The sequence below is a fragment of the Trachurus trachurus genome, assembly GCF_905171665.1.
Source record: "Trachurus trachurus genome assembly, chromosome: 10".
Classification (NCBI taxonomy): Eukaryota; Metazoa; Chordata; class Actinopteri; order Carangiformes; family Carangidae; genus Trachurus; species Trachurus trachurus.
In genome coordinates, this window is record NC_139894.1 from 18,827,719 (window position 1) to 18,852,279 (window position 24,561).

General features: G+C 41.4%; 1 protein-coding gene across 2 annotated transcripts in view; it reads left to right on the forward strand.

Moving 5' to 3' along the window:
* Window positions 1-382: 382 nt before the first annotated feature.
* Window positions 383-24,561, forward strand: part of trpc7b (transient receptor potential cation channel, subfamily C, member 7b) — a gene marked incomplete at both ends in the record, with an annotated part of 42,401 nt that continues 18,222 nt past the window's right edge. For both annotated transcript variants that reach the window (XM_083980809.1, XM_083980810.1), the window contains 6 exons: window positions 383-879; window positions 5,869-6,631; window positions 11,629-11,811; window positions 14,386-14,550; window positions 21,780-21,996; window positions 23,167-23,400. In XM_083980809.1, coding sequence (XP_083836935.1) covers window positions 383-879; window positions 5,869-6,631; window positions 11,629-11,811; window positions 14,386-14,550; window positions 21,780-21,996; window positions 23,167-23,400 — 2,059 coding nt within the window. The remainder of the gene's footprint in view (window positions 880-5,868; window positions 6,632-11,628; window positions 11,812-14,385; window positions 14,551-21,779; window positions 21,997-23,166; window positions 23,401-24,561) is intronic.

The window sequence follows — 24,561 nt, forward strand, 5'->3', positions numbered from 1 at the left end:
TAGCGCTCTATCAACTGTTGAAAGAGCACATGGGTATTTTCAAATACTCTGCAACATCAGACGAACAGTTCAGTTTAACAGTTTTGCTGCATATTAATGTAAATGCATACAGTCACTACCGTTGGACCAATGCACAGTGTGAGTAAGTTGAGCTGTTTTGTGATGTTGCCACTTGCACGTGTTCTTCCATTTTGTAAAGGGCTGACACCCTGCGCGCGCACTCTGGTGCTCTCTAATTAGCGCGAGCGCCCGTGTAAAGGTGGAGGCTTGGCTCTTCGTTACTGCGCTGCTCAGAGGAAACTTGTGCAGCCGAAACTTTGACAAACATCTTTGTCTGTCAGCTGAAATAATTTGAAGTGTATGTTGCTGTCGAACTCTCACAATGTCTGACGAGGCAGAAGAAAGCGACAGCGGCGAAAGAGCGCATCTCTCCGACTCTCCCTCTCCACCTCTGCCTGTCTGCCTTCCCCGAGGATCTCCCTCCTCTCAGCGGCCCCTAGACTTCTTCTCCTCCGCTTCTCCGCTGCTGGGGGACACAGACCCGCCTTACCTCGCCTCACCGGAGTGTCTGCACCCCTCTCCAGAGGACCGGGAGCCCGGGGACTCCCCACACTTTTCGCCGCACCGCAAGTTCCTCCAGCAGCGCAGCGGGGATACCACCGGCTCTCCGCTTCTCTCCGGCCAGGATGTGCGGATAGATGCAGCGTACGACCGACACGATGAACCGTTTCCCAAGTGGAGAGGACGCGGCGCGGCGAACACTGAGCGCCTTCAGCACCGCGGACAGAGACTCCACCGGGCTCCAGAGCTCTCGGACCATGGGAACCACTACTCCGTGGAGCACTTAGACCCCGAGTTCAACTCCGAGACCCGGCAAACGTGAGACACCTTTTATTACTATCTCACAACTTCAACTTACCTATCCAGAGAAATGAGAGATGTCTAGTTGCAGGGCCTTGGGTAGAGTCCATGTGCTTATTTGTAAGATCTGCAATTCGCAATTATGCAAAGAGGACACTGGGTAAATGCCAGAACTCTTCAATGTGTAGAAAGTCAAGAGGCAACTTATCTACTTGGCTGTCAACGAGTAGAGGTCACTTTTGGAGAGAGTAGAGTAAAGCAGCAGGATTTCACAAAGCCACCTGCACACACCTGTCTACAACTATGTGCCAATGGCTGCCACTCAGCTGTGCTTTATAGGGGCCTGGACTGTGATATACAAAAGATGTTAGTGACAGATCTTCATATTCATTTGTTGTGCATCTGCAATCAAATTGCATTTATAATTTAAAACTGGTGCCTTCAGAAGGAGCTTCTTTAAGTCTTCACTGAATCATACTTTAACTTTTGTTGACTTTATTTTTGGTCATTTTGCTTAAATGCAACAGTGCAGCCTAACATATGGAGTGGAAGATCTGAAGCTTAATTCCCTTCTCCTCCTGACATAATTATATTTAGGCATGTAAGTTTGAATGAACTACTGCCTTTTGGTTGTTTTCCACTACAGCCCCTGTTGTATTGAGACACAGTACCTTGATTACTTTCAGTGCATGAATGCATTTGCAGAGGTCAACAGGGACTGCGTCTCTGTGTGTATTAGCCTGAGAAAAAGAGAGTCATCTGGGCCAAACCATTTGACACTGAGTTGGGGCAGACCACAGCAATCCGTTTACACAGTGCAGGCCTACAATGTCACACTCATCATCACACACCAAACACTCACAGACACACTCTTGATTGGGAACCCCTCTATCATTTTGCAAGTGTAATGTCGATATAATTCATTTCAGCTGTCTTATAGCTGTCCTATAACTGCTTCAATGATAGATAAGTGCTCACAAAAACATTTGGTGGATGCAATCCATTGCATCCATGAAGGAAACATCCACAGAGACAAAATGGAACATAAATTATGACACTTAATGGATATTCATGTAGCAGTGCCAGCTTAGCTATGAGTATCAGATATTGAGCATGGCAGGCCTCAGTGTTGGGTCTTTGATCTTCCCTGGTCTGCCCCTTTGATACACCAGTGTTCAGCTCGCATGGAAAAGCATGTATGCTCTCACTGATGCTTCACCAGGCTAAATGTTGGGTGTCTGTGAAAGAGAGGGTGTAAGCGCCTGTTTCTCATTACCAATGAAATATGGTGAGCAACTCACCTTTGATCTTAAAAATTGCCAATTTACTGCTTCACAGAGTGTCAATGTGAGTGTGTGTATTTGATAAAGAAAGAGAGTGAGAAGGGGGGAGGGGGCTCGGAGTGTAACTCTTTTCAAGTATTCTGCTCATGCCTGCACTGATAAAGTACTAACTCATTAGTCAGCCCTGTAAATATTCCTGCTGAGTCAAAACTTCTCTTTCACACCTGATTCCTCTTCTTCACATGGGCTCTTTGTTTCATGTTCACCAGTAAATGATGTAATCTGGTTGATTGCTTGAACTGATTAGAGATAACCCAGTCCCACAACATTCAGCTGTGAGAAAAAGAACATGTTCATCAAATTAAAAGTTAATATACAGAGTTTATGAGGATTTCAGTATATTCCAAAGCTGTTCTCAAAGTAGGTTGTTTACACTTACATTTTCATCACATTTTTCAGTGCTCATGGCTTAATCCTTACATTTCTCTGTGTTTTTTTAATCAAATTAACAGAAAAAAACACCATATCAGAGGTGTTGCATTTATGAGCCAACTTAAGGTGACATTTGCATTACTATCATTCCAAGTATGCCAGTTTTCAGATTGATTAGTCTGTTTTTTTTTACAGTAAATATTACCCACTTCCTTTGATATGCCAAATACACAACCAATTATAAAACCACTTGCACACTGTGAAAATTTGAAAACACCCCAACAGACCAGGAATGTAGCTTAAATTGAACTAGCTTAGTGATTTGCTTAGATGAGCTACATAATATTATCAACAAGAGACACTTTCCTGGCACCATACTTGCAAGTATAATCCAGTATGTGAAATAACTATGCCTTTAGATCATGGAAGCTATCTGCAGGGCTGTGCTGGAGTTTAAATGATAGTTGGAATCACCAGTAGCCGTCATGTGAGATCGTGTCTCCAGTTTCTGACAGTTTGGTTTTTAATAGGAGAGAGAGCAGCTTGCTTGGACAGGCTCCCTCAGTGATCTGCAGCAGCCTCTGACTTGGATGCAGCATCAAAACGAGAGCTGGGTAGACACAGCAACAGCTGCATTGTTGCAGTGAGGTTTAGGAATTGAATAATCATAGGTTCAAATGTTTTTTACCAACACTAAATCAAATGAAATGTCAAGTCAAACAACAAGTCACATATTGTTGTTATAAATACATGACAGAAATATGTGACTTGTTGTTTGACGGGCCTCTATACCCAAGTGGGTCAATACTGGACTTTTAAAAATGAAGGCAGAAGAAGGGACTTGCAAGTAGGATGAGATGAAATGTGATGCTTTTTTTTTTAAGAAATGGATGTCTTCCTTTAGCATGATATAATTCTGCTACATTCATATGGAAAATAAAGCCTAATGTAACAATGGCAATATACTGTAATAAGTTATTGAGTCTTAACTCAAGTCTTATACTACAATAGTATATGATGGCATATTGGGTTAGGGTTACTTGCACTTTCCATGAGCAGACTTAAAGATACACAATTCCTCCTTTACACACTTGTTTTTCTTTTCCTTCTTCTGTGTCTCTCTCTGCTCCCCACACACATAGTATCTATCCATCTCCATTGTGTCTCCCTCCTCCTGTCTGTGTGACTCTAATTCCACACAGAAATGATGCAGGTAAATTCTATTTCACATCAGAATCACAAACAGTCAGAGATTGATGGAGAGGAAGATCGAGAGAGATGGAAAATAGCAATTCATTACCTGTCTATAAGGTTATCTAAATGGGTTGGCAGCCAGACTGTCCCCTCATTTATGAGGAATCCTTCCAATACTTACAAATACGTCCATGAAAGAGATGGTGTCTGTGGCGGTGGAGGATTGGTATAGATGTTAGATACACCTTGCAAGATAATGGATTGTAGCAAATCCACAGCACAAAGTATAATCCTGTATAACACCTCTTTGACACAGTCAAAAAAAATCTACTGTTCTTATCTACAGTATGTAAAGGTTGTATTGAGGCCACCCAATTGCTTTGCATCACATTTTACAGTTTATAGATTTGGGGTCCACATTTAACACGCTTAATTAAGGGGCTGATGTTCTTCTGGTTGCCTGTTATGTCCACATATGTATGCTTGTGTGTGTTCATGTGTGAGATACATTATCCTTGTGCATGCCGCAGCCTCTGTATGCGTGTGAAAGAAAGAGAGGGGCATCTACCATTGATTGGCAGCCTTAGGCACAGCAGATTGTGTAAATCGAAAATCAAGAGCCGCAGATCTTTTATACACTTTAATCGCACACTGATAACCACAGTCTCTCTTGCACATAGTCTGTGTGTGCACAAACACACACACAGAAAGTCACACTCGTGGTGATGTGACTTGGTGAGCTCTCTTCATCTTTGCGGTTCCACCTCCTTCAATGCCCCCAGGAAATATTCCCACCAGTTCCACCTTTTTCTTGGATGTCCAATGTCTCTGTGCATACATATAGACACACAATCCACACACGCACATGCAATCTATGTGGAATGGCGAATGACCTGAATAACAAACACTCTTACCTGGTTTTTATGCTGGTGACAGAACTTATTGTGAAACCAATTCAGATTATGCTGACATGCAAAGATAAATTGGAAATTCATTTTAAATCACTCAGTAACATTTGGTCAAGTTGTGCTTTGAGACATGATATCATATTAGCATTTTATACATGTATACATTAAATCCCAAATCTGAATTAGTTATAACATGGTGGAAAATCAAACTGTTGTGGGTTATAATTTTTCACCAGCGCTGCTCCTGATTTCCAGTTCTTGCTTGTCATTTCATAGCTTATCCAGTATTGTCCAGTATATTTCGCTCTGCTCCCTCATTGTCACTCAGGCTTTTCCTCTCTCAATTTTCCAGCTTTGTGGAACATCAAGGCTTTCTCCACTATGTGGGTCAGAGTGTCAGACCACACAGCAGGTACACACAGTGTGACAGATCTTTGTGTTTCTAAAATACAATCGGAGGAATACAAAAGAGGCAATGAAATGTGTTTTGCAGCAACAGTGGTTATTACCAAGGGTTCTGGTGAAGGTGCAGCCAGTTCTTGTTATTATTCTCTTATTTGACAAGTCCCAATTGGTGATGGTTGTTTACCTACTCAGGCCTGCTGGGATTGTGATGATGTTTGGAAACCTTGCCTTATTTATGAGGTAAAATAAAAAATAATAATAATAAAAAGACACATTTCTTAGAATAGGAAGTGCATGCACATTCCTCTGATAGGTTAAGATGGTTTCACTGCTGGATAAAGAGACATTTTGGATGACCACTGACTCACAGAGTGTGAGTTTGTCATTCCAGTGCCAATTAAAGTGACAGCTTTATCTCTCCCTTGCCAAGCAGGGCTATTGACCTGAAATGCCCTCGTGTCAGCTTTGACCCACGTAGCCTATTGGTTCATTGATCTGGCCAGAGACAGATATATAACAGATGTCATGAATGAGCTTTCTCTGAGGTCAGTGAAGAAGTCTGCGTTAAGCACTGCCGGCTGTGTGACAGGAATGATGCTGTTTGCCTTGTTAAACCACAGTCAGTATTGCTACTATCATTTACTCTCACCTCTATCATTTGCTCGCCTTTCCATCACTGTTTTCTGAATCTTTAATGGTTTCTTTTTCTCCAGCGTCTCCTATCAAATCAGTCCTTGTCATTTTGCAGTGTCTAACAGATTCCTCCCCCTCTGTCCTGTCTACAGGGTGGAGGCCATGCATCGCCGGCACACTACTCTGAGGGAGAAGGGGCGTCGCCAAGCAGTAAGGGGCCCGGCCTACATGTTCAATGAACGTGGCTCACCACTCACTGCAGAGGAGGAGCGTTTTATGGATGCTGCCGAATACGGGAACATTCCCGTGGTTCGCAAAATGTTGGAAGAATCCAAAACCCTTAACTTCAATTGTGTTGACTACATGGGTCAGAATGCTTTACAGTTGGCAGTGGGCAACGAGCACCTGGAAGTGACTGAGCTGCTGCTGAAGAAGGATGGTTTGGCGAGGATCGGAGATGGCCTGCTTTTGGCTATCTCCAAAGGTTACGTCCGAATCGTTGAAGCCATTCTTGGCCACCCTGCCTTTGGTGGGGGCCTGCGACTGGCTCTAAGCCCCCTGGAGCAGGAGATGCGTGATGACGACTTTTACGCTTACGACGAAGATGGAACACGTTTTTCGCATGACGTCACGCCAATCATCCTGGCTGCTCACTGCCAGGAGTATGAGATTGTCCACATCCTTCTAACAAAGGGCGCACGTATAGAAAGGCCTCACGACTACTTCTGTAAGTGTTCAGAATGTTTGGATAAACAGAAGAAGGACTCATTCAGTCACTCACGCTCCAGGATGAACGCTTACAAGGGCCTGGCCAGTGCAGCTTACCTGTCGCTCAGCAGTGAAGACCCAGTGCTGACTGCTCTGGAGCTCAGCAACGAACTGGCAAGACTGGCCAACATCGAGACAGAGTTTAAGGTGAGGTGGTTTCTGCATACTTATTTTTTATTTTTGCCTATTATGGAGTGACAGAACAGTGTTACAAATTATATATAATCTCCTTAGATGTGACTGTAGCCCTCGCATCTTCATCGCTGGGTTGTTTTTTATGATTTTTTGCAGAGTTTAGGCAGAAATTGAATCTCAAGCTGTATGAAAATGTTAATAAGACCCATCTCTGGCAATGTGTCAACCCACTCCTGCCAACAACTCAACATATAGTAGTCACTAGACTCTCATCTTGAATGGATTTCCCAGTGCGGCAACAGCTGTTTATTGCTCTTCTGAACTTATTACCAATGCAATCTTTCCTCAGAATGTGGTGAAATAAGTATTGCACAGTGGAACAATATATGGGGAAATGTGAGCAATTTTTGGACATTTACTCTGAAAAATGACTGCATAGCAAATCCTTGTTTATTTCATAAAGCTTGTGGTGGAAAGACGTCAAGAGGAGTGCATGTGTGTGCATGTTTGCCTGTGTTGTAGAAAGTTATGTTGCTCATGTGGGTAATAGTTTATGATATTGTTTGAAGCAGCTGGATCTAAGCTCTTTCTATCTTTGACACATATTTGTCCCCACACATGAACACAAACACCACGGTATCTTTGTAGCTGAGGTTGTAAAGGTAACTGTAAACTGTCTCATTAACAGGAATCCAACCTACCTGGGTGTGCTAGCATCTGCCCTGAAGCAGGTTGATTGGCTCAGGCAGGGGGCACAACACACTCACTCACTTGCATTGCATGTCAGGTTTGGACAAGCTTCAAGTATCAGTATGAGGTACAGAGGACGATGATTTCCCCCTATGGTGCCAGCTCCTGAATCTGTCCCAGTTCCGTTGGCTTGGGATATTGAGGTTACAACTCGAACTGGCAATGTGGCAAATGAGAAAAATTCTTGGATAACAACTCAACTGACTCAAAAAATGTATACAAATTAATCTTTGATAGATCACATACAGTATGATACAGCCATAATTCAGTGAACAATTAAATAGCGTCTGTGTTTAATTCAACTATTGCACATTGCACTTCTCTGGCCTCCATCTCCATCATTGTTTTAGAAAGACAAACATCACCACTACAGTATGTCTGCAGCTGTCCACACTGTTTTCTGGTTTTAGCATGGCAATAATTGCAAGAAATCTAAACAAGAGCAAGAGTCTAAACCATAGTGTCGCCCTTTGTCTCTCTGCAGGGAGACTTATTAAAAGCGACTTTGCTGGAACTGTGGCTTGATATCTTTTGACAGTTTTATTTTGCACAGTTTATAAGAAAAGAGCCCTTTTTTCTGTATCAGCTCTTATTCCCAAAGCCAGCAGAAAGTTTTGATTGTGTTTGTGTCACTCTAAAATGACAGACACTGCATAGATCATCATCCCATTGATCATGTACTGAATTACTTTATCGTCAAGAACATTAATGCAGAAAGTCTGATCATATCATTGAACAAATCAGATAACATGACTTTGATAACATCACAATTTCCGCCTTTCATTCTCTCATTTGCCTCTTTTTGTCCGCCCATGTGTTGCTACTTTTGTCACTCATGGTCTTTTCATTTCTGTCTGTCCTTTCCTCCCTCCTCCTGCCCACCTTTGTTTGTCACTCGGCCTCTCTGCTTGTCATTCCATTCCCCATCTCCAGACAAGTTAATGAGAAGGGCTCACCTGAGGGACCAGAGTTGTGTTGTAGCTCATCTGTCTCATTAGCATCTCATTATCACCCTACTGTCACCCTGTCCCTCTTCACACCATCCTCTTATTACACTGAAATATCAAATAATGTTAAAACTGTATTCAAATAATCTTAGAGAGTCCTGAGGAAGTCAATTGCAACTAAAACTTAGGGCAACACAAGGTGTATGTCACTGAGAATGAATATGGCATTTTTAATGATGCCTTCTTAACTTATTATTTCCAAACATACGTGCTTGCCTGAAAAAGTAATCCATAGCAAAAACTTCACAAATCAATATAATCAGTGTACATGTACAGTACACACTGCAAAGTGCAAACAAACACAGTTTTCTCACCCACAGGCACAAATATTGGATGATTATGAAGAGACTGCTAAAAGCACATCAGGACCCCCTAACAGCCACACATTTATCTTCAAACATCACTTCTCAAGACAGACCATCAATCTCTTATGAGCCTCTGGACACACATAGACACTCACTTTCCACATACCCTTAGGAAAGACAGAAAGAGAGAAAATAAGGAGGAGGAGGAGGAGGAGGAGAAGGGGGTTGTCATTTAATTTTTTAAATCACATTTCAGTCTGGTCTTGTATCCTGCCAGTTTGAGTTAGCTTCTGTAGTTTAATTTGGCTTCTTTTCATATTGTTGGAAATTGAGACAAATGCAAGTCGAGGCGGACAGCAAGTGAGAAAGTGACAGTGGTGGATGTCCACTCTCTCTTCTTCTCATTTCTCTATCTGCCATCGCTCTCGCTCTCTTTCTCTCCATGTTTAAGGCTTGGCTCATATCCCCCTCAGTCCACTCATCTGTAACCATTTTCACTCTGCTTCACAGTGCTCTGTCTCCAATTTCAATCTCACAGCATCACTCTCTTTCCTTTATCTCAACGCCCAAGGCAAAAATCACATACCTGGAGAGTTCTGATTGGATTGTCACATGGACCGTATGTGTGTGGTGTCTGTGTGTTTGTGTTCTTGATGTGTGTATCACGATGCAAATGACATTAATTAAGAAAGCGTTCTTGTTCCAGTACTTCCCCGAAGCTCTGCCCTCACAGGTAAACAGACATGAGATTGTAATTGATTTCTTTCACTCAGCAGCCTAAAGCTAACATACACCAAATGCTGTGCTTTGCTTCATGCCCCCAGAAGGGCAATGGATGCAAGCTGCTATTGGTCGATTCCCAGAGTTTAATTCTTAATTTGCTTCTGGCTCATTTGACCAACCATGCTAAGTAGTTTTAATGTATGATAAATCCAAGCTGGGTACTCTGGATTTAAACAAAATATTACTTGCATATGCATTTATTGCAGCTGTTACTGTATGTTAACTATTTATAGCACAAAACACACTGCATCTTTGCAAAACTGATTAGAGGATTTTATATTTCAGATAGACTGTCCAAGTCATAATATTAATTTAATGCTGGTTTAATGCTGGAAGAATGGATCCAGTACCAGTATATAGTACTGTACAATCCCTACATGGGTAATATGTCATATGCATGCAGGGCTACAACAAAGAGAGAGAACAGGTAATTTCCAGAGGTGTTAAATGATGATGACTCTGCTGGGGAGAAATATGTGAAAGTTTTGATCCAAGTGTCCATCATCAACACTGGTAATGGTAGGCTATGCTTGAGCACAACACCAACATGGTGGTGAATGCATAATGAGAATAATTCCTCAGGGACTTTAAACCTGCCAGAAGCCCCGGTGTGCTTCCCCACTCAAAACCAGCTGCTGAGGGAAAGACTCAGGCAGGGGAGAGGGGAGAGGGGAGAGGTGGCGTACAAAAGAAAAAGAGTGGTTAATGAATGGTGGGGGGTCAAAAGTTTGGGAGGCAGAAGGTTAAAACTGGACTACTTAGGGGAGGAACAAAAGGAAAGAGAGGGTTGAAGAACCTGAGAGGGATTAGTTACAGAAGAAATATATTAGGTCCCAGGTTTCTGATAGTAAAAGCTCAATTCAGTTTTTACATTTGACAATAGTGAGTAGCTCGTTAAGCCTCCAGGGACCTGAGCTACAATATTTTCTATCTTGTGCCCACACATTATTATGGTGTCGTAGGCACAAGGAAAACTTTCAGGACTTTGGGTTTGAGGTGCCATCACTTACTTTATTTGCTGTTCTCAAACTCACATTTTCTCCATTATGGACAAAGTACAGTGACAGACTTTGGCTTTACTTCACCAAAGATGCCCACAACAAGGTTTGAATAAACCTGAGACAGTGAATACCCATTCAAGTGGCACACTGGTACAAAATTAAATAATTTAAACTCATAACTGAAATGCATTTGTTTCAACTTCTAACCATCAATGTTTTGTCATTATAGACTGAAAAATGTGTCTTTCTTGTGTTATTGACATTATGGACCTATGTTATGCTTTTGATTGACCTCAAGATGACTGGCCGGATCTCTGACACCTGTGACACCTCTAAATTACAGGTGAATGTTACTATAGTTGAAGGTGAATGAAATGATGATGAGTTTTGGGCTGGGGTTTCTCTTACGTATACAGCTTTTGTGAGTGTTGTTTCTGCTGATGTGTGCACTGTGCCACTGAAGTATGACTCAAGTTATTTTCCAATTTTAGTGTTAGTGTTTTACTGTTAGAATGACAAAGGGTATACAAACACAAACGTACACACCACTGTGGGTTGGTAATTACAGTATGAGGAAATAAAAGTGCGTCATTAGAAACACCACGGTGCCATTCCTTCTACTTTATTTTTGAACTCAAGCAATATTATATTGAAATTGCAAATGGGAATAAATATGTTTATTTTTCTCAAGTCATTAAGAAACAAAAGGCTTAACGTCACTCACACACAAGAGGTTCTACACCACCGATGATCCACAGGCACATAGGACAGGAGAAGCAGTTGACAATGATAAAAAAAATTATTTAAAAATGCAGAATGTCCCTGGCTGTTCCTTACAAAGGCAAACACGGGTGTCAGGTGAGTCGACAACTGATCATCAGCTACTGTGACTGTTGTGGACAGATGGGGACACACAGGATTTGTTTATGTGAGCCCATGCAAAGAGTCGGAAAAACATGTTTAAAGCCAAAGAATGTAGTTAAAAGCTTCAAAACAGACAGCAGCTGAAGGCACAATGATGATTTGATGGTTGATCATCATGGTTGTTGCACTGTGGTGAACAGTCGGTAACCAGCTGCCGATATGAGTGGTGCATAGTTGATGTTTACATTAGGTTTTAACTCAAGCGTCTCTTCCCTTTACCCCTCAAACTGTCCATGCAGAATGACTACCGTAAGCTGTCCATGCAGTGCAAAGACTTTGTGGTGGGTGTGTTGGACCTTTGTCGGAATACAGAGGAAGTGGAAGCCATACTGAATGGTGACGTGGACCAGTGCCCCCCAAGCGCCTACAACCGTCCCTGCCTCAGCCGTGTCAAACTGGCCATCAAGTATGAAGTCAAGAAGGTAAGATGGCTAACATGTTGCTGATGATTCAACTGTCTACTGCCACAATTAAAGTTGATAACATGTCTTTTGAGAAATTCAGCTCTGACATATTGTAACAGGTCCCCGCTATGATACAGTATAAGCTTTTTTTTCATAAGCTTGGTATTATGTCTTGAAAAATTGGCAATAATTTAAGGAAAAATCTCCCATCATCCCATTCATGGAAAGTTATTTTGAAAAATCCAATTCACATGCCTGGATCAACACCCACCAAAATGTGATGGTTTCTTCTATGGTCCATTCCCCATCCCTTGTTCAGGCTCATGAGAGTAATTATTTCTCAGAGGACCATGAATATAATGGTTAAATCTAATGTCGGTCCATGCACTAGCTGTCAAGATGGAGACAAACCAAATGACAACTGTGGCTAAAATCATCGCAGATCCCCATGCAAGGGGATAGATCAAAAGATTCTTTGTAATGCATCGATAACTGATTTGATACAAGAACTTGTTAGAAGAACCACATTTCAATCCACTTAAGAGTCCTTGATGCAAACCAGCTACTGTGGCAGACATTCATGTGAAGAAAGACAGATTTAAAAATTGCAATGAAATCAATGAAAGAATCACACCACGTTACAAAGTTGCATAAAGATTATTTTATTTAGGTTTGTTGGTTTTAAATGTTACTGTCAAATGTCAAGGTTCATTATGTGTAATAATTGAATATGTTTTAAATGGGAGAATACCAACAGTGTTTTACTGTGCTGTTTTACATGTAACTTCACTTGCACATTTCTGTGTGTGCAAGCCAGTTAGTGTCTATGAGTAATTTTGCACATGTACATACAGTACAGTATGTCTGCCTGTATTTTTGAGTCTGTGACCTCAGACGGTCCAGTGTAAACAACAAACCGGCCTCTATGTCAGACAGACAAATCCCTGCTGAGCAGAGGTGTTCTTACTAAATGTCAAACCAAATCCCTTTTCCCCATTTCACCCTGCTGTACTCTCTCACACACACAGGTTTCTGTTTGACCTTCATGTGCAGCATGTTTTCTAAAATCAAGCAAATCCCATGTGTGTGTGTGTGTGTGTGTGTGTGTGTGTGTGTGTGTGTGTGTGTGTGTGTGCACATGTTAACGTGGTAGTGTATGTGCGTGTGTTTGTGTGCTTATTTGAGCTGTGTTTTTATCCTGTACAAGAGAGCGTGACGAGTACTCTTGGAGCTAATTACACTGGGGGGAGGGGAGGGAGGGGGAGACAGATTGCTATGGAAACCAGGTGGAGCATGTGCAATGCATGTTGGTGGACAGTAGGGTTCATGTCATAGGTCAGCGGGTCAATAGACTGGTCAGTGGACAGTGGAAAGACTACGTTAAGAAGGATGTGGGGTGTTGTGTGTATGTTATGGTTGTGTGTTGTTCCTTTCTGGGTGCACATAAAAAATATCCGTGTGTGTGATTGATGAAAATCATAGGAAGCAGGTTTGACCAGGCGTCACGTGTTTCCCAGCTCATGGATGTGAATGATAAACAAAAAACAGACCGAGTTTGATTGTTACACTGGTTGACTGCCTACTGAGCATTGATTGCTCTGTTGTTCCACATCCTTCCTTCAGCTGGAACAAAAACATCCATCCTAGTCTACAGCCTCACCACACCAGTGGTAGCTTCCATTTGTCAAATCCTGGAGTTATATTGTCAGCAGACACTGAAATACCTGACCAAGCCTTATCTAATAAAACAAACGTGCATCAGTAATGAATGTGAACACTCAGTGCTTCTTATTTGTAGCCTGCTTTCTTATGCATACTGTATCTTAAATTGATTTGTCAACCTGCTAGTTGGTATTTTTCTTTCTAAATGATGCAAAGGGGCAGCTGTGAATAATATATTTTGACGATAATGAATACACAGTGGATGTTCTCTAAATAGAAAGGCAGCTTGCACACTCAGCTACTAAGGAATACCTTGAATATTAACATAAAGAGGGCACCAGAAGCCCTCTTCATGAATATGGTATAATTTTGAATGTCATTCATTTTATACTGGCATAGCCATGTCATTTTAAGGCACTTAAAAGTGCCAAGTACAGCACACATACTTTAATAATAAAGATGCCATTGGTGTCGTACTTTATACTGCATAAAAATGCTTCTTGTAGCATGAATAAATTAACAGGATGTTGGACATAATGAATGGAAAGATGGAGAGTGGACTGTAAAACAAACAAAACAAATAGCTTCCTCTATTACAGAAAACTCTTCACCGGTTGTTATTTTTGAAAGGACATCACAACACAAGCATGAATGAGCACTATTTTTCTGCATATTCAACCCCAACATAACCAAGCATCTGTTGTCTCCATGTAAAGCCAGCTCCCTCCTTGATGTAACCACTGAGCCATTTCAGTGTAGGAACAGGTTGTTTGTGCAGCAAATCACTATTGCTTCTCTGAAAATATCTCTATTGATGCTTACTAATTGATCTTCTCTTCCCCTCTTCTCTCTTTTCCTGTACTCTCTCACTGCCTCAATATTCTCCCCTTTTCTTCTCCATTGATCTGAATTTCTTATATCTCTGTCCAGTTTGTTGCCCATCCCAACTGCCAGCAGCAGCTGTTGACTATATGGTATGAGAACCTGCCTGGTCTGAGGCAACAGTCCGTCGGGGTGAAGTGCTGGACAGTGCTGGGAGTCGCTGTAGGTTTGCCCTTCCTAGCCATCGCCTACTGGATAATGCCATGTAGCAAGGTATGAACATTTACAGTGTGTTGCTCTAAAATTCTTTGCCTATACCCACTGATCCACCAAGTCTCACACCTCTGCTCAGAACACACACACAAAAAAACCTAATTTCGCAATAGAAAGTTACAAAAAAATTGTTGGATCTACACCAAAAGGAGATGGCTTCTTCCCTCACCAATGCCTCATCTCTCTTTTAGGCTCATTGAAGTCATTCGATTTATTTCTCAGAGGACCATTAATATGTGGTCAAATTGAATGCCAATACATGCACCAGCTATCAAGATACAGACAGACCACATGATAAGTGTGTCTAAAAACATTAAGGGTTTCTGATTTAAAGAGCACAGTATGGTGACCGTATGATTATGGAGCCCGGAAGCCCTTCACATCACATTTTGGTAATACTCCATCAAGCAAATTATAATCTGTAAAGTGACACAATATGACAGGGCTGAGCAAGTGGTTACGCAGATCTGCTCTTCGACCTGGATAATCCCCTACCTCTTCATCAGGTAGTGTGTTTCAGGTCTTGTTTTGGTATATTTGTGGGGTACAAAAACTGTGAGCCACTGTAATTTTGGTGCTTTATATTTTTATTGGGATCAAAATGCTGGAGGCCACAAGGTGTAAATGGTGGTTTACGGGGTCAAAACTTTGTTTTTCGGTTAGGGTAAGGGTTTGGTTTGTGATGGTTGGATGAAAGTCTGAGAATGCATTAGCAATTGGTCTCCATGAATGCAGTAAAATGAGAGGTGTGAGTTTGTGTGCACAGATTCAGAAACAGGACTGACAACCTTTGAGTGTTACTATGACTAATGAATTAGTCATTTTGTAGACTAAGAGAGAGAGAGAGCTGGTGTCAAGTGTGTATGAGAGGATGGAGAGCAGGAACATCCTCGTCTCCACCAGGGAGATGGCGGGGATTTAATCACGAGACACTGAAAGCTTCATATCTAGCTGTGTCACAAAAACACCTGTTAATGTTAATCTGTGTGTGTTTGTGTCTCAGTGTGTGTTTGTATGTGCGTGCATGTGCATTTGTGTATTATGTATGATATTTATGTATGATTACATTTGAATCAACATGAATCAACTAAGTGATGAGCCTGCATGTCACAGTCTGCCATTTCAGCAGAGTGTGTGAAGAAATTATTATTATTATTATAATGCTATTGTTGCATGATTATAAAAGCTGAAAATAGACATTTGAGATGTAGGGATGATAGACCAACAGAGGGGAAGAAAAATAAAAACAATTCAATCAGGCTAATAAATGAGACAAAGTGGGTGTTTATGCACTCTTGATAACAATATGACAACAACTCACCAGAGACCAAAAGGTGTATTAAATGAATTTTGTAATGAACTACATAGAGATAAAGTGAATGAGAAAAATACATGAAGACAGACAGTGGTTGCAGAGAGAAAGCTTTGATGTGTTTTGGTTGATTGTGTGTAGTGTGCCCTCCCACACCTGGCGCTAATCATGCAATTTTGTTTTGCTCATCTCATCAACTGCTCATCTCTTACAGCTCATAATATTCTCCTTTTTTTTCTTTTTTTTTTACAGCACCAGTACACACCATTATCAGAACGCCAGAGCATATTAGAATTTAAATCAGCTGAGAGAGCTGTAGAAGATATTGATGTTATTGATGCATGTTACGTATTGTTATACGTTATACGTACGTTATTGTTACGTAACAATGCACAAGATGAGTTGTAAGTTATCAAAGGCAAACAGTAAAAAAAACAAAAAAAAAACAAGGATGCATTACATTACATGGATATCTACTCTCCTGTAAGAGAAAAATATGAGATATGCTCTTTTTTAAATGGATGAAAAACAGACACACAACCTGTATTGATATAGAATATAGTTTTAGATTGAGTGAAAATTTGGAGGTGTTGGGAGTTGATTGGATAGAGGGTGATTGGATACCTATTAAAGGTGCATGCACATGACTCTGCAGACTTCTTTGAGTGACAGGAAAGAGATGAAACATGGAATAAGAGGGGGGAAAGCAAAGCTATGTGTTAAAAAAGAAAGAAAGCCTGTCAGGTTCCCAGGTTTCCTTCTTCCTGGAAATAATACCATTTCTTTTTTTTTCTCAAGGAAAAACTTGTGTTTTATAATTGATGAACCAATTCTGCATTGATTAGTGAGTGTGTCAGTATTTATTTATTTATGATTAATATTTAGCACAAGTCCTCTTAGAAATTAAATCATTGTGTCACAACTGTACAAAATAATATATTACTGTACACCTAGCACAACGTAAGGCCAGTGTCCAGTCATGTTATTGGTGGGATTGCTGTGCAAGAACTTTCACTATATGTCCTTCTAAGGCCTAAAATGGTTTGTTCTATCTTTTCAACTCTTTTTTTCATTCAGACTATTTCATCTACTCTTTTATATGAATCAATACAGATTAGTTTGCAACATTTCCTGCAATCAAGCTCAGCTTCAGTCTTTTTTTACCCAGCTACAGTAGCAGCACATTCAAGCATATTCTTTTCCACAAGTGAGCAATCATACTGCTGCCTCTTCAAAATTACTTTTTTTCAATTTTTTAAATATAACACTACCTCGGTATACATTACAATGATGTATACTGTTAAGTGTGTTGAAAGATTAATAGATACAAGTGTGTGCTAAATGCATCATGTGGAAAGTATGATAGCTGTGTCTAATTTTCAGACACTCAAGCAGTACCACTGGCAATATTGTAGAGGCAATTTATTTATGGTAATTCTATCAGTTATCCCAATCAGTTTGACAATGATAGGCTGACATTTATAAATCCTACATATCACTCCCCTACTCCCATATTAGCTAATGATTTTTTTCTTTAATTACTTTCTTGCAGTCTGTCATGCATTTAATTTTAATTTGCTCTAAGGCCTCTTTGCATTCAAGCTCTGACCCTGCTGTTTCGATTATTTTGTTCACACTCAAGATTTCCTTCTACTCCTCCCCTGCATCTCTGTCCTTTGTCCTTTCCTTTCATGCATTTGCAGATTCAAACCCAGGTCACTAAGTGATATAAAGTGAAATTGATTGGATTCCAATCCATTTATCAGCAATGGAATGACTGGACATTATTGAATAGTCCTGCAGCACCTTAACCTTTGTCAGGATGCATAAATGTTACCAGCTATAAGATATAAGACATAACGAAAAACAAGGGGTGTGTTGATGCAAATGCATAAAGTCAAATATGTAGTGATTAAGGTTAATGGGATTATGTGTGTGTGAGGTAAGGAGAAGGAAGCAATATTTGAAGGAGTCCTACGGAATATGTTTTTTAAACATTCAGTGAACATACAATACATCTACACAATGGCACCTGGTCTTACCTACTGTAGATACTTAATTATTAAAAGTCTGTCCACTCCAGGTGTATGCCAGGTTGAATTCTCTCTGGTGAAAAAGATGTTTGTGAATAACAGAGGACACAGCAGCTCCATTTGGTCCTTCTGAGATTTCCATTTCACACCAGACCCTTTTATTTAGTCTGCCTGCCCCTGCTACCAGCAGAGCCACCATTTCATTGGACGAGAGAGGATCAGCGCCTGTCACCATCAAATTGATAAAAAAAAAAAAGGAAACCCACAGAGTTTGCAGTCCTCAAGTAGTGGTAGGCTTGATCTAGGAAGACCATCTCATTTAAGCCGAGGGGTGAAATGGATCAGCTTTATCAGCACAAGAGCTGGGAGAAATGTGAAGCGGTCCCAATGGCAGGAGGAGGGTTAGAGAAGGTTTTGCAGGGTTAAGATATACCAGACAGCCTTTTCCAGCATGCTTTAGTAGTGTGTGTGGCATGGGAACAGCTATTGAATCTAATGTGTTACTGTGCATGCAGTGAGTAGAGATATCCTGTGGGTAGTTAATATTGAACACAGCAGGTTTACAGAGTAGCAAATGTTGGGATCTCAGTTGTCTGTATGGGGTTGGGAAGTGTGTGTGTGTGAATGTGTGTGTAACTCGGTCTGTGTGTTTGTGTGTGCCTGTACATGGATGTGTATTTGTCGGTCTTGGCATATTTTTGTGCAATTATAAAAAGGTCCCTCTGTGTGGTGGCATGTTTAACGCTCCTTACGTTCCCCCCATATGGTGCATTCCCACAGACACTTGATTGTTTGGCATCCAGTTATCCTGGCATTATGTTGCTGTGAAAGTGATTGCTGCTTAAACACATCCATGAATCACAACAGATGCTGTTTGCCTGCTAAGATGGTTGTGTAGTGGTGCTTTCCAAAATTTGATCTCTGAGGACCAAAATCTCAGAGACTGTGCGAAAGCCCAAATTATTGATTCAGTAAATAAATGTTTTGTTTTCCTGTAATTATTTATCTATTTTTAAACAAATAACTACAACTCAAACATGTTTGTTCAGCATGACTCCATGAGATTTAGCAGGCTTCTGTGTTGGCAAACACAAGTGAACTGAAAGTGAAAGTACGATGAGTAAAAAATGGTGGCTAATGGTGTAATGCGTTCTACTACAATGCAGTGACAAGATGGCTTTGACATCACCTTAACTGTGCTTTTCTCTGTATTATTCTTTCAGAAATGCATGAAATATAATATGAAAGGCAACACACCAACAGAAAATTATCAAGCAGATGTTTTGATTAACAGTCAGGGCCCTATTTTAGTGGCGCAACTCAGGGTGGCGCAGCGAAGCGAGCCCTGACGCGGCTGGCGAAGTGGTATTTTCCTCCAGTTCAACAAGGTGCGCAGTGGATTCGGTAAATTGGCAGACTGCTGTGCGCCGAGATGGGAGTGGTCGCGCAGCAGGGGGAGGTGTCGACAGATTCGCCGTGGCGCAGTGACAATTTGTTACAGATAGACCGCGCGGAGAGTGCGCCGAAAGCTCGCCAGCTCCAACCTGGTCTAGTCTCAGCGCAAGGCGAAGCGCAGCCAGCGGACTGGTATTTTGACTGCCCAGCGCGCAGTGCGCCCACGTCACCAAGACCTCACAGGCAGATTTCCACACTTCCAGGCACATTTAAATGCAATTAACAACAATAATAATAATAATCATCATCACAATAACCCCTATTTATTGTATCTGAATCAGCACATACACCTATATCTATATAGATTGTCCCGTCACACTGATGGCAGATCAAAGGCATGCGTAATGGAAACTCAGCCTGACTGAATTAACACAGATGAAACCAGGGAGGGACTGAGACAGCCGTGGATGTCCCAAGAGCAGGTGTTGACACTACACACTGTGCCGTTGCAGATGATCAGCTATTTATTTATTTATTTACTTATTGATTTATTAGGGGCCAGCGCCGCATCGTCACGCGACCATAACAAATAAAACTGAAATGCCTCCGTTACGCACAGCGCTGTTTGTTTATGCTGTGATCTGTGCACACGTGTTTAAATATAGGTTAGATAGATAGATAGACCTGCTCCCTCCTCCTCCCTCCTCCCTCCCAGACTACTTTTGCATCATCAGCCCGTGAGGTCTGTTCGCGCGACCGGACACTGCCAGCTTGGACCGGACCAGAACATCAGTTTCCTCCCGTCTCACTTGCTCTGACAGATTGAGAGCTGTTGCCCAGTAAAAAAAACAAAAAAAAACACACACACACCCCTTTTCCATTAATAAAGACACTCATATTTAGTAACCTATATTTAAACAGGTGTGCACAGATCACAACAAACAGCTGTGCGTAACGGAGATCACGGAGCGTCTCTCTTTTTCTTTTTTCTTTAGAATTTACCTGAGATGGAGTTGTGAATATCTGCTCACTATGATGCCAGGCTGCTTGTGGTTTATTTGTTTTCAGTTTTATTTGTTATGGTCGCGTGACGATGCGGCTCAATAAATCAATAAGTAAATACATAAATATAGCAGATAATCGTGTAGTGTCAACACAGCAGTAATCCATCCTCATCTTTCATCTGTGCAGCCTTTGATGTGTCATAAGTGTGACGGGACAATCGATAATAGATGTACTGTCTATGCTGTAATCTGTAGGTGCTGATTCAAATCTTCTCTTCCACGGTGAAATCAAACGTCCGCCTTGCGCGCGCGGCGGATTTAAAGGCGAGGAGAGGAGCTCATTTGATTGGTGAAGATCTGACTCGGCTGTGTCAAACCCACTCCACGCCTTCTCTCCTCCCTCTATGCCATTTGCGCCGGTGGGAGGGAAGTAGGCGGGATGCGCTCCGCTGCGTCTCGAAGCAAAATCGCAATCTGCTCCTGGCCACTCCCCGTTGGCGAAGCGAAGGCGAGGCGCAGGGCAGATGCGCCTCGCCTGCACCTAGTCTACCAAAGTAGAGCCCTCAGTGTCATCAAACATGATTCCAAATGCAGCAGGCAGTTATTTCCCTGAGAAAAGCTCTAAAGCCCACAGTGTGCTACCTGCCAAGCACCAAGCAGCAGGCAGACACAGTGAGCAAGAAGCTGGTGAACAAAGTGCATTAAGCATTTAGCAGCTAAAAAGCCTAATATTCAGCTGAGGATTTAGGGGTAAATATCGACCTTGTGAACCAGAGCCACATTTGAATGACTCTGTTGCTCTGTTGCTGCTGTCAAGTTAAATCTGATTTTATTTATAAAGCCCAGTATCTATTTCTGTGTTTTGAAAGATGACGTGATTATAAGGAAATTTGGTATCTGTGTAAAATTCTGCTTACGATGTGTAAAAAACAATAACAAGGAACTGGTATAAAACTGAGTACCGAAGCCTCAATCAATGGATGTAAAGTAAAAGAGTTAAAAGGAGAGAGAAAAGAGTTAAAGAAATCTATTCAGTGGAATGGATGACTTTCTGTCTGAGATCCAGAGGAGCGACCTTTCCCAAAAAATGTGAGAAACGAGCAGCCCATAACACAGGAATAGAGGACGCTACCAACTAAACAGGACAATTAAAGACACTGGACATGATATATCACAAGAGAGAAAAACAACAGAAGCACCCCATAATTTGTATTTGTGTATTTGTCTTCCTTGGCAGTTTGTTGCCTTTTTGTTTCATCTTAAGCTGAAAAATACTTAATAAAACATATAAAAAAAGCCTAGTAGCACACAGCACAAATTTGACCCAAGTGGCTTAACAGGCTGTAGAGCATATAACACCGTCTGTCATAAACCCTCGATGTACCTTTTTCATCAACACATTCACCAAATCAACTTTATGAGGTAATAACATATCAGCGTGTGCATCAGAAAATCTTATTATTCCCTGAATCTCCTCTCTTCCAGCTGGGCCAGATCCTGCGAAGCCCCTTCATGAAATTCGTAGCTCACGCCGTCTCCTTCACCATCTTCTTGGGTCTGCTGGTTATTAACGCCTCCGACCGCTTTGAGGGGGTCAAGAACCTCCCCAATGAAACCATCACAGACCACCCACGACAGGTGTTCAGGGTCAAGACCACCCAGTTCTCCTGGACAGAGATGTTGATCATGAAGTGGGTGTTGGGTGAGTCACCTTCTCACTTACACACAGGGTCGTACGTGCTGGCTCTGTTTGAAATTCTGCACAGTCGCATCCAATTAAAATGCAAATAGATGTAAGGTAGTCACCGTCAAGGCGTCGTGGTGAGAAATGAAGGTGACATGTAAGAGAGGGAAAGCCAGATGTTTCCTGATTTTTTTTTCAATCAATATCGAGGTACTTAATCAAGATATCATGCAAGCAGACAAAAAGCCGAGATTGTAGCAACAACTCATTCTCTCTTATCTCCCAAGATCAAATAAAAGTTCCCTGGTTGGATGCAGCACAGGCAAGATTTGCTGAAGCAGTTAGCTATGCTGAGTCCTAACAACAACCTGGAGGGAAAGTTGGAGACTGAGCTGAGAAGTGCTGCTCAGGAAATATTAGTTGGAAGGACAGAAAGAAAGAGAGAATATTAGAAAGCAAGACAGTAAAACAGGGAGGTAGAAGGGGATGATGGAAAGACAAACTCAACAGATAAATAGTCCATGTCAATATCTGTCAGACCTCAGCTGTTGCTACCCATCTGCTGATGTTCTTCTTTCCATCAACACTCACACAGACATAATAGCATTATCTGTGTGCTTTGTGTAAGTTGGTGCACATAATGGTTCTATTTTTTATTTGGTTACATGTTATGGCGCTATTCTTTTTCCAACTGTGGTCCTCTTTATCAGCAGGTGCTTGGGTGTGTGTGATTCTCTGTGTTTGCCCTCTTGCGTGCTTGCCAGTATGTGTGTGTGTGTGTGTGTGTGTGTGTGTCTGTGCAGTGGTGGCTTACATAGACAAGGGTGATTGTAATTCTAGCAGCATGCTTCGGAGGCCCAGTAATTGTTATAGAGATGATACAGATCTGGGCACCCTTTTTCAGTAATTTTCTCCTTGTTTTGGCTCCAAATAGAGAATGACAGAGTGGCTGCATAGAAGGAATTAGGTTTTCCTGTGTGTGTGCGCATCTGAGGTAGAATTGGAGGTGACTGGATGATTGAGTATAAATTATACACTTGGTTGTCAACATCTGTGTATTTGCAGAGAGTCTTTATGCATGTATTAATTTGTTCGTCTTTGTGTATATGTATTTGTTATATATTGTATTTTCCATCTTTACTCAGTGTATCCATATGTTAATGTGTGTATGTGTATCTTCTCCCTCAGGAATGATTTGGTCAGAGTGTAAGGAGATCTGGAGCGACGGGCCCAGGGAGTACGTGATGCACCTTTGGAACGTTCTGGATTTCGGTATGCTGTCTATCTTCACGGCATCCTACACAGCGCGCTTCATGGCGTTCCTCAAGGCGTCAAAAGCTCAGCAGTATGTGGACATGCATGTACCAGATGAAGACCTCAGTAACGCCTCACTGCCTGACGAAGTGGCGTACTTCACATTTGGTGAGCAGTTACTAAATATATTTGTATGATGAATGAGACTTTTGTGTTTAATGTTAGCAACTCAGTCTGAGTTCCTGCACGTAGCAAACAAGCCATTGTGACTGTTTCCATTCATTTTTCAACTATGCTTGTGCAATATTAATTCTGCTTTTGTCTTTGGAACAGCACATTAAAATGTATCACTTTTTATCTACCAGGCAATTTTTTCTACGAAATGCTAAAATGTAAATGATTCCATGAGCTGCTTGAATCATCGTGCTCCACCAGTCGCTGATAAGGAAAAGATAATTAGATGACTGTTTGTGTAAAAATGTCACGAATAACTATAAACCTGTGTTGGGGCACTAGAAGATAAGAGTGTTTGTCATTTAGATAAAGATGTCATTGCATACTTAACCCAAGATGTTCACACATATTTAATGCAATATACTCAAGATAACAAGTCAGTGCAGATATACACAGCTTATAATATGTCAATTATTTTATAAACCCATCATTAATGTCTAAACTCCCTTCTTTTTCTGCCTCTCAGAATATGAAATAAAATAGGAAAACTTTATGACAATAGAAATGTAAACATTGTTCACACTTCCAGATGCCAGATTTCTCTTCACCATAGAAAAACTGTTAGAGGCCATGGGTTACTGGGCTGTACCTACTCAAGGAACCTTCATCAGTGCTGTCATCTGGTGGTCTGACTCTGTCATGACACATCAGCATTTCCATGAATGTGTAGGCCTATTGGATATCACTGCACTGCTTATTATCTCCTTAACCCACTCTCCATGTCTCCACATCTGTACTGTAACGTAAACACATTGTGTTGTGACCTGTGCTCACTCTTTGTCCCAGACAATCACAGTTTACTAACAGATCAGTGAAACTGACACTTGCCTTCTGTTACTCACCCCTTGTTTTACTGATCTTGCATCTCATTTTCTAAATCTATATCAGCTTGACTCACCTTCTACAGTACATGTCTTACTGTGCCTCTTTTCCTGCCATTCCCTCTGTGTCCTTACTTCTCCTCACACACATTATCCCTTTATCCCTTCGCAGCCCCAATCTCATGCTCTTTACTTTTCCTCCCCCTCTCCATCTTCTTTCCAACTCCACTCTCCCCATCCTCACTTAATCCATCTTCTTGCCATGCGTTCTCCT